General features: G+C 39.6%; 1 protein-coding gene across 3 annotated transcripts in view; it reads right to left on the bottom strand.

The window, feature by feature from the left end:
* The window catches only part of cntn4 (contactin 4), a 305165-nt gene that overhangs the window by 19528 nt on the left and 273800 nt on the right, over positions 1-11837 (bottom strand). For all 3 annotated transcript variants that reach the window (XM_024269436.2, XM_024269434.2, XM_024269435.2), the window contains one exon: positions 51-226. In XM_024269436.2, coding sequence (XP_024125204.1) covers positions 51-226 — 176 coding nt within the window. The remainder of the gene's footprint in view (positions 1-50; positions 227-11837) is intronic.

Raw genomic sequence — 11837 nt, forward strand, 5'->3', positions numbered from 1 at the left:
TCTTCTGCTAACAGAAAACAGACAAAGACGATTCGGTTTGTTGTACTTACACCGCCCACTTTCTCGAAGAATCCGTCATGGCTCCCGAAGTGAATGAGCTGCTCGTTGAAGAACCAGGTGAACTTCAGCTCCAGGGTCGGGTCGTGGCTCACCTGGCAGGGCAGAACCACGCTCTCCCCCACCGTGGCGTCCAGCGTGGACGGCTGCGTGGTGATGAAACTCGCCTCTGAAACACACACAGTCGGTGGTTTCGTAAGATCACACGCAGACAATGGAGGCGTATGCGCAGGAGAGCATGCAGCTGCAATGACTGCAGGCACTTTTGGTCTCGACTCTCTCAGTCACCATCACAGCAGAAGTTATCACCTCTCTGGCGTCAAACCTGCAGTTCTTTCCATCTTCATCACACCTCGGTGAGGACTGAGACTTTGTTCTCAGAGTGTGCAGCCCGTTGCTCCCTCTTGGGGGTGCTATGATATTGCTCAGATGCTGCTCTGAGCAGACGGACTAAATTTACCACAGCAAATGATCCCTTGGACAGGCAGAGGTTTATGCAGAACGAGCAGTCTTCATTCAACATCCTCATCTGCAGCTTATCTGCTAGCAAAAAAAATGCTGGGAGGTTTCAAACATACACTGTAAAAAGTGAAGCATCGGATCAATCAACTAAAATCCTGTAATTTTTTATATTTAAAAACTTTTAGTTTTTATCAAAATTAATTTTGAAGTTGAGTAAACTAATAACCTTTTAATTTGATGAAAACTAATAATTATAAATGTAACAAATTATAGAACTTTTGCTAATTGATACAACTTTTTTTTACAGTTTTGGTGCTGTGTTAGAGCTTTCATGGCAGGCGGGCGGCAGGAAAAACAGGGAAACAATTATTAAAGGATGCAAAATACAAAATAAATTACATAAAAATATATGGATGAATTTAACTCCATATAACCCACTACAACAAAGAATTTACAGAAAAAAATATTTTTTTTAAAAAAAGGATGTCTTTGATTAAATCTCCCCCAAAAAAAAGATCATAATTTTTTCATGAGCTATTGATTTGGTTCATTTTTTGTCACAACAAGGTTAGTTTAACATACAAAACTACTGGCAAGTGGAAAAAAACACCTTATTTAACCACTGCCTCAAATTTAATTAATATGTTTTTAACACGGTGTAACTAAATTCTTAAGAATCAATTATCAACTAATGTTACATTCTATCAATGGAGAAAGTAGTTATTTACAAAAAATAATAATATTAGATGAGCTATTCTAACTGCAAAGTTTTGAAAATTAGCTAAACTTTTTCCCGCCAAAACTGTTCACGGAAGCAGCCATTTTGAAATGAGTAGGAAAATCCTTTTTACTGCCCCTAGTGGAATGATGGTGAACTACATGGCAGAATGGACGTAGACAAACATGGACATGGATACGTTTTTAAAGAAAGTTTTAGCTAGTTAATGAGATAGTTGTTTCAGAAATGTGAGTATCAAAGACAATACGACTGGTTAACATGGGGTCAAATGTTTGGTTTAGTTGTTGATTTTTGTAACAAATAAAAAAACCTAAGGTAGGCTACATGAGCACAAATCGAGCTCCTGAGTTTAATGTCTTAAAGTCAAAAAAGAAAAAAAAAAAAAAAAAAACTAGTTGTTTACTTCGACATAGTTTCTGCAGAGTGGCGGTGGTCCTTACGAAATTTGCCTCTGAGTTGTTGTCGGGACTGTTAGCAACCAAGAGCTCTCTGTTTACACTGCTTCTAGTTTACAGCCCCTCACACCCCCCACCCTAACACTACTGGTGCAACAAAAATGGCGAACAACATTGTAGCTATCCAGCCGTAAAGCCTTGAGTCAGATTTCAGCTCCGATGAGTAAAACAAAGACGTTAATGGATCTGATCGTCTACAAAGATGCATAAGAATGTAGTGGAGCAGGAACTCTAAAACTCAGGGTCACTAATACGCTCTTTTACAAACAGTATTTATTTCTCCGTAATTTGAATAAAGAAATAATCAGAAATGCAATTTTAAGCTTATTTTTTTAAAAAGATATCTTCCATCATCAGACAAATGCCAAAACATAGTATATCATACATTCATTTCTTTAAACTTTTATTTTGAAAAAACTTATAATTGAGCAAAGTTACTTATTTTAACTATATATATATATAACAGATATAAAAGCCTTGACATATATTTGTATGTATATATATATATACACAATAGATATATAAGTAAAAAAAAAAAAGACAAAAATAATTGAAACATTAAAGAACAACTGAAGTTGCAGACATTATTCCCATCTGCCCCGTTGTTTTTTTTACATCTATTTCAGTCAGAGTCATCCTCATCTGCCAACATGAGATGGACATTGATGACATATTATATTTCCTTATAAACTGGGTCGAGGCTTTTAGTATCTCACGTTATCAGTGTAATGGTTTATTAAAATGTTTTTATAGACTATATACTTTTTTATTACACACTTTCATATAACAGTTAACCTGTTTCATGTTTTTTTTTTTTATTAATTTTCTTGTTAAAATCTGACATGACGCTACACTGAAAAGACAAAAGGTGAGGAAGGCAGTACCTCTACTGCAACTGTAGAGGGCGGAGGTGAGCTCGCATTCATTCTTCTTCGATGGTTGCTTATAAAGTTCTTTAGGAGAGTGGTATTTCATTTTTTAACCTTTTTCTCAAAATTTGACTTTGAATCAAAACGTAGAGTAATAAGTAATAACTTTAAGGCGTAATTTGATATTATGGTAATGTTGGAATCTTTTTCAGCAGTTTTTTTTAATGAATTTATTTATTTATATACTTTTTTTCTATTTTTCAACAAAAGTGAGGTTAAGTTTGTTTTTATCTAAAGTTACAAACACTTTGTCAGGATGCTCCACAAAAAAAAACAAAAAAAGAAAACAAATGTTTTTTAACAATCCAATTTTTTTCAACCATCATTTTGGATTAGGGAAATTTAAAAATGACCTGGAGTGATCCCATAGTTTAAAATTTATAAAATAACTTTTTGTTACAATATTTTTTTATTTTATTAACTTTTTACCTAATTTGGAACCATTTATAAAGGTGGAAAAAAATGTTCTACTCCATTTTTGCATTGCCGAAAATAATGAAAACATACACGACGTTGAGAAACAAAAAAATCCACTGTTAAGGTGCAATATTTTCTCTTGGAAACGTGTGTTTTCAGGAGGTTAATTAAAACATGACTCACGGCTGCCGGTGAGTAATCTCATGACTCATAATTCATGAACCAATTAAGCCTTCCTGAATAAAAAAGCCAACGTGTGAGAAAAATCCATTTAAACACCACAATTTAAAGGGCACATGTTGGTCTCAGTGCAGATGTCTCACAGTGTGAATCTTTATTTGACACCTAAATATCTTTAATCCTATTTAACGCTATGGGCTCACGGCGTACGGCTATGCTAGTGGCGAGTGTTTTTATTTTGAAAGTGACAAAATGGTGATGTGTACAGCAGGAAGTGATGATGATAAACAAGCTCTGGATTTTTTTTTTTTTTATATATATAGTAGTGCCTCGTTTATCGTTGGAGTTATGTTCCAAAAGCATCCGGTATAGGAAATCCGCAAAGTAGTTATTGTTTTTTTATTATTATTGTAATTATAGATGTGGTGCAGTGGTCGACTCCTGATCGGAAGATTGCAGGGTTTAATTCCCGCCTTGCCCACCCTTATGTTGAAGTGTCCCTGAGTAAGACACTGAATGCTGAATTGCCTCTGGTGGAGGGTTGGCGCCAGTGTTTGACAGCGGAGCCCCCAGTGTGTGAATGTGTGAATGGGTGAATGGGTCTGTGACTGTGAAGCGCTTTGGGCCCTCGAAGGACCATGTTTTAATGCTTTAAAACTTCTCACTACACACTTTAGGTACTTTTATCAGACATATACGAATAATTTTCCTTTATTCTATTTGTTTAAACTCCCAAAGATTAAAATGATAAATTAAAACAAGTGATCAACGAGTTAAGGAACTTTGATCAGTCTGTAAATGAGAACTGGACTGAGTGAGTGTGACATCCCGGACTGAAAATGGTTTACAGGTTCTAACAAAATAAAGTAAATTCAGTTGCCTTTTTTTTTCTTTTTTTTTGCAACATGCCATGTTGGAACCAGACGTTGTTAATAAGTAGTGATTGTTCCAAATCATGGCAACCACTCTCACCAATCAGGAGTGATCTTGTTAGAAGGCCACACCCCTACCACTTATCGTTATTGCAAATAAGAAATTGTTCATTAATGGCTCACCTGGTTAAATAAAGGTTTAATAAAAAACACTACAGAGTGGGCAACACAAAATCTGTCAAAAAATTGCTTCAAACGTCGGATGTGGCGGCTAGCGGGCACCACCTACTTTTCTTGGCCTGTTTCTTGCACTACAGAAAAAATATCCTAAAAACAGTTAGGATTAGCATGAACATGCTAAAAATGTTGCAGAGAAAGAAAGACTTGAGTCATAGCGAGCATCAGTTAGTGAAACATCCACTCACATGCTGGAAGGATTTCAGAGGTCGCACTTTTGATTGTCTGGAGATGAATCAACAAAATGCAACAAAATGCTGGAGTGCAACAAAAGCTGCATTTCCATTAACTATTAAATTGCACAGATTTGATTTGCAATGTTACATTTTTCTAATGGAAATAGGACAATTTGGAAAAAACTCACATTTATCGAAAAAACATTTTTGTGCTTGGAGGAGGTGGTTTTTGATACAAAAAAAAATCACTTTTTTCAAATTAAATCCGTTTCTTGGTAGGAATTGGTCACAAGAGGTCCAAACGCATAACACAGTTTATCAAAAGTGGAATTGTTAGATCCACAGATCCTCTGTAAAATCACCAACCAAGATTTCCCAAAATCGCTTCATCTGTAGCCACTCCCACTTATAAGGAACTGAATAAATAACAGACGTCTCCTTTGAATGAACGTCTTATCAAATAGAAAAAAGGCTCCAACTGTTTACTTATTAGAACATTTAATTTTTGAAGTTGACTCTTAGCTCCTCCCTAAAACCTGAAGACACACCCCCTAAGGGAAATTGCTTCAGTGACCGCCTGTTTTCATTTCATGTTCCTTCTCCTCCCACAAGTGGAAGCTTTAGAGGTTTATGAATGCAAACGCCAGCTGAAGCTGATGGAGATCATCAACTCTACTACAAGGATGAATCAAGGTTTAAATGTCAGAACAAAGTCGTAAATCAGGCGGCGAGTTGAAAGCTTTTCCTCCAAACAGGTCACTCGCTGTAACCTTGGTGACAAAGCACTCCGGTCCTCAGTGTCACCGCGCCTGCCGTCTCCAAGCAGAAACCAAATCACTGTCGTGTTTTCTAATCAACAACAACAAAAAATTCCATCAACCAGATACAAACTTTTTTCTTTTTTTTTCTGAGTCCGCTTCTTCATTCTCTGCTGGTCCATTCAAAGCCTTTTTCGGCGCCGTTATTGAACGGCGAGGAAAAGCTCGTCTACTCCATCTCTTCACAGATAAACACCGCTCCCGCTCCGTGCGGCACATCTGTAGCAGCCTGCTGGTGATTACTGACAGATGGCTGCTCATTATTTTTCTATGTGGCTGTCAGGAGTCTCACATTGCATTAATTTCACATGGTTGCCGCCATTCAGCACGGATGACGGAGCTCGATTGGAAAACGTGGCGCTGGAGTTGTGCGTCGAACGGCGTGACATTTAGGTCCATTTCTTCCCCCAGAGTGTAAATGCATCAGATGATCCTCTGTCTTACATCTCCAAAAGCTAAACGGGAGCAAACAGCAGCGAGTAGGGTCGGATCGCTCGCTAAGCTGTGTGACCCTTGAAATCCTATTTTGTCAGACAAAGGATGCTAAGCCTAGTTGGGAGCTGTGTTTGATGCTGCAGAGGGCTAAATCCTTACAGCTACACGCTTACACGCTCAGAGACTGGAGCGCCTTCAGACAACGCTGAAGCAACAAACATTTCATAAAAAAAACATGCAGTTCCTTAAATTACCACTAGGGGACGGCGACAAAAGCCAGGAGATCCTTGATCTCTATAAATTATGATTATGGTCTATAAAGCTAAACGTTTGTATTTATACAAAGCTGAAAGTGACATCAACTAAAACATGTCAAGGTAATTTGTATACCTATTTTGTTTTTATTTTTTATTTTATTTTTTTAACTTGCGCTTTGGAGCAGCTGAACAAACTGTAAATAGCTTGAAGACCTGATGAGTTGGACAGATTTAGCGTCTTGACGTCTCACCCAAATAATACCTTAGAACACATGTCAAAGTCAAGGCCCGGGGGCCGGATAATTATATCTGCCCCTCCAGATCAATTTATATTCTTGTTATTAATGGTTCGATGTTATCTAGCGCTTATTTATAACTTGTATAATTCTAACAAAATATATTTTTATGGAGAGTAAAATATTAAAAGTTATTTAAGGTTTAAGTTGATTTATTCTAGAATGATATTCCTACCTGTTTTTATTCAAAGTTTTGTAAAAAGATACGTTTTAAAAGTTTATTAAATTTAGTTGTGTTCAATAAATGTTTATTCTGTTTGGATGGCGACCTATACTGTGTGTTTTGGATTTTGGCCTCCTGTGTGATTGAGTTTGACACCCCTGTCCTAGAATGTAAAGTTCATTAACATTTTTGCCCCACTGGATCACACAGTGGTCCACAACTTTGTTATTTTGTGTGGGTTACCTGCGTACAGGCAGACCAACCTGTGGGTGCGTGAGAAAATAGACTCACGCTGATTTGTGCTGAATTTTGTGATTTGTGCTCCTCTTATTCAGTCGGATCAATGAGAATAGAAACACACAAATCCAAAGTTACACTCAAACCAGGAAATACGCACAAATCCAAAGTTATACACAAATCTAAAGTTAAACACAAATCAAGAATTATGCACAAATCCAAAGTTATACACAAATCAAAAATTTTACACAAAAATCCATCCAAAGTTAAACACAAATCAAGCATTACGCATAAACCCATATTTTTATACAAATAAAAAGTAACGCACAAATCCAAAGCTATACACAAATCCAAAGTTACGCACACACAGATTCAGTTGAGACTATTTTCTCTCCATACATGTCCACCTATAAGGGCTGTTGTGACTAAATCTTTAGTTTTACTCAAAAATCCCTCAAAACTCGGCCTCTGTAACGCCTACAAATTATGGTCAACTTGTATTTGAGCTCAACTGAGATACTACAACCTAAACACAGGGTGATGTTACAAGTGTTTATACAAAAAAAATCTTATTTAGGTAACTTTACCTCATTTCACCTTAAAAGCCTTAAAAAACATTTCCTGATGGTTTGTGTCTCTTTTACAACTAAAGTTATTTTTGAGAAATGTAAGGAAACACCCCTTCCGGCCTAAATTATTTGTGGAATCTCATTTATTTTCTTTCCTAATACCAAAAGTCTGGACAAGGACGGTCGTTTGTAAGCGGTTTCCCTGAGAACAGTTTCTCTGGAGTCGCTGTAAATCAACTGGTGTGGAAGGAGGCTTTGAGAGGTCGTGATTTTACCCCTCACGCCGCGCTCCACCTGCCACGCCGCGCCCGCAGAGAGGGTCAGTAAATAGACACACAAAACCTCTAAAAACTTAATGGATTTTTTAACGATCCGGTGACCCCCGCTGTCGACAGCCCTCGGGGGATGGTCCGCATTATGCCCCGACGGTGAACACGGCGCCGTTTGAAGGTAATTGGTCATAAACGGAGTGCAAATTAAAAATTTGACCTGATCACTGGCACTGGATGAAAAGTTAGAGGATCCCCAATTTCATCCTGAGAGCAGCAATGAGTGTGTGCTTCACGTCCCCGCGGTGAATACAAAGAGCCTCATTTGTGAAGCTCACGGCGGTGCTGAGAGAAGCCAGAGATCCGTGAACGTCAACAGATTCTGCTCAACATGTAATCGACTGCACAATGTCTTAAACCTTAAAAACCCACGACAAGCATCTTTTGATCTATTTTCAAAGCAGTGGTCTTTTAATTATGATTATACAGTTTTTACCACAAATTAAAAATAAACTTGTGAAGTTTCTTTTTGTAGTGGCAGGAGTTCATTAGAAACCTGTCCCCTTACACACCCAACCTGGTACAACAAAAACGGCGAGCTGTATTGGACATGTACTCACATCCCAGTTACAACTCTACTAACATGTCACCATAGCAACATTTAGGTATTTTGAGGAGGTAAAATTAAAAATAGGCAAAGAGTCTCAATACATAAAACCCTAAACTCAACAGCCTTAAATAAGATAATGTTAGACCAGCTTTAGTAAACGCTCTTTAACTCATGTCAAACTAAATAAATCTAACTAGTCACACATTGAGAATCTGCACATTTGTTGTGTTCCCTACGTATTTCATTTTGCTGTGACATAACTTACACACAGTGTGACTTTGATCCAACTGATGCTTCCAAACGGTCCCTTTAAGACAATTCTGGGGCGTTCACATGTCAAGATCTGGACGGTCAGCCATGTTTGTTTGTGTGCTTATCAAAAAGTGAAAAACACTTTGGGTTTAGTTCCACTTCTACTTTTACTTTAAATCATATACATGTTTTGATTGTTTATTTAAAATTCATAAAACGATTCAGAAGTGTTTATGGATCATAATCGATGCATCTAATTTTTTTTTCTTTTTCTCCACCACTATTAGAAACTGGCCAATCAGATGTCTCAATTAAAGCATGTGTACTCGCATCCAACGCTCGAAATGATTTGATTTGTACTTTCAAGCGGATTCAAGCTCACTCCTGATTGGCCAGAGTGGTTGCCATAGAAACGTTGGCTCAGACCAATCACTGGTTACTAAGTATTTCTGGTTCCAACATGGCGGCATCCATATCATGAAAAATGACGACTAAATTCGTCAAAAGTAAGCCGTTATCTTTAGATGACATCACTCGCTCAGTCCAGTTCCCTTATATGGTCAATGGTCCCGATCAGGACTACAGAGTACGTACCAGTCTGACGAGACGATCTATCCGGTTCTAGTAGGGACTGGTTACAGATTTTACACTATGACTGACGGTTGTTTGACACAGCTTTGCATCGGTTGCAATCCCCAAACTCTGAGCTGGGACGATCACAGAACCGGATCATGGACCTGCGATCATCAGTCTCAATATCAGCGTTCACTGACCATCTGCGAACATCAACAGGGCCCTGATGGTGACAGCCCATCTCCACTGTCATCAAAATTCAGGGAACGCTCCTGTAATCAAACGCAATTAATCTGCTAATATCCTTCCAGTGTTGGAATAATTGGGACATTAGCGGGCTCATCTGCTTCCACGGCCCCTCCACTGTTTGCTCAGCGGCTCATCCACAACAGGAGCCTTCCGATGCATTCTGACAGGTGTTTTTTTTTTTTTTTAAAACTCGTATCAGCAAAGCCGTCGTCTCCCATAAGGGCCGATCCGGCGGAACAAATTTCCCCATTCTACGCAGGTCTTCTGTCCCCAATAAAACCGGCGCATATCAATGACCGCCATCCCATTCCGCTAACAGTATCAGTTGTGACAGGAAGACGAGAGATCATATATGGAAACAGTTGTTGATCAGCAGCCGGGAGAGCGTTCTATTGCTGGCGAATGCAGCCACACACTTGCATGGATGTGTCTCCTCACAGCTTGATTAGAAAATCCCATCTAAACCATGGAGCTGCGCCCACAGCGCGGCGCGCAGATAGGCCAGGGGGAGGTTCTCCTCTACCTTTTTCCATTTCACAGTGTGTGACAAATGAAAAAGAGGAGCCAGGGACACATGCGTTTATGAAAATACAAACACATTTCACACCGTCGGAGCTTTCCGCTAGGTGAACTCTGCTCGTATTTCTCCACGTTTGGAAGGAAACGGTCTTCCCGACCGCTGCTCAAATTCATAATAAAGACGCAGCTCTTTTATAATTCCACACAAAGAGGAAAACGTGGCTAGATAGCGGTTTACACAAGACAGAGCTGGGCCTTGACTTATTTAAAATTCCATTATGTGATGCCTTGTCTGGTATGAAAAAAATAATGTGGAGAAAGTGGTGAAGAATAATGAGAAATCAATGTGTTTTAGAGCACTAAATCAAACGCTGTGTGCAAGGGTGAAACATTTCATTCCGTTTTTATAGCAAGTGGCGGGATAATTGGAGAAAAAAAAAAAAGATATATCTGCCAGACTAAATGCATTTTTCCTATTGTCGCATTCTCAATAAAATTGTGTGAAACCCGTAATCATAAACCACAAAAGCAAAAAATCTTTAGGACATAAAATCTACATTATTTGCAGCTACACTTTGTGGGATTTCTTTGACATTTTAGAATACCCTGGCCCTGCGACAGACTGGCGACCTGTCCAGGGTGTACCCCGCCTTCGCCCTTCAGTAGCCGGGATAGGCTCCGGCACCCCCGCGACCCCGAAAGGGACAAAGCGGTCAAGAAGATGGATGGATGGATTTTAGAATACCTTAAAATATCCCAAAAAGCCACCACACAGCGACCTAAATGCAAGTTTTTCAGAAAATTTGGCAGCCTTTGTGGTCGGTAGACATTCGCAGTCACATTTTTAGACACCGTGTGGCAGCCATGGAGGTATTAAAAAAACGTTGAATTTTACGGTGACCAGATGATTATTTGTCATCGCCCGGGCACATTTAGAGGTTGCGAAGTGGCAGGAAGGCAGCAGTGTTATAATTAACTGACAGGAGGGCCTCCAAGGTCCCCAAAATCGTTTGGTGATTGGCCAGTTTCAAACTGCCGTCTCACTGCCCCAGTGCTGCGGTCTCATTATCACCCTGCTGCCATCCCACTGCCACTGCACTGCCACCACTCTGCTATCCCACTGCCACAGTGCTGCCACCATCTTGCTACTGTGCTGCCATCCCACTGTCACCGTGCTACCATCCCTTTGCCACTGTGCTGCCACCACCTTGCCACTGTGCTGCCATCCCACTGCCACTGTGCTGCCATCCCACTGCCACTCTGCTGCCACCACTCTCCACAAAAATCGTATGGTAGCAGCGCAGACACTCAACGAGGACTGTTGACATGGGTCAGGGGCTCAGCAATGACCAGACATCAGTTTGACAATCCTGACCAGTGTGGGGAGAAGGCATTGATGCTGCCCAAAACTGATCACGGCGTTGATGGTACCATAGCAATTCTTAGACCTATGTACTGACAACTGCAGTTGATGCTGAGAAGAATACGAAGAAGAAAGAACGTTGTGCTTTCTTGGGAGGAATGTTTTCTAAACATATGTAAATTTGCAAAATCACACGACGATAATATGTGCTCAGAGTATGAGTTGTGAATAACAGGTACAGAATGACCCGCTTTTCATCTAGCCTACCGGGTGACTGGTGGCACTTGATATGGGCAGTCGCCGTCTGGATACAATCACACAACATCCAATCAGAGCTTCCATTGCCTAGCTGACGTCATCCCCTCCTGGCTGTCGGCGTCTGCATTCATGACCACGCCAACATTTTTTTTTTAATTGGTCGGCGGCAGAAAATTTTGAAGATTCCGTCCCTCCCCATCACGGTGGCAGCTGTATTTGTGACCGTAGCACTGAAGCCCCACTCAATCAATCTCACTGGCTGAGATCATCTGGACCATTTACGCAACGGAAAAATTGACATTTCAATTAAAATTAAAAAGTGACCTGTTGAATAAAAGATGGAAAAAAAATTGAACCAATTTGTAGATCTACATAAACAGACTTCTACACAGTAAGATATGTACTTAAACTTAAACGAAAATAACTACCCTGTATTTGTTACACC

The sequence above is a fragment of the Oryzias melastigma genome, linkage group LG5 (assembly GCF_002922805.2).
Source record: "Oryzias melastigma strain HK-1 linkage group LG5, ASM292280v2, whole genome shotgun sequence".
NCBI classification, from domain to species: Eukaryota; Metazoa; Chordata; class Actinopteri; order Beloniformes; family Adrianichthyidae; genus Oryzias; species Oryzias melastigma.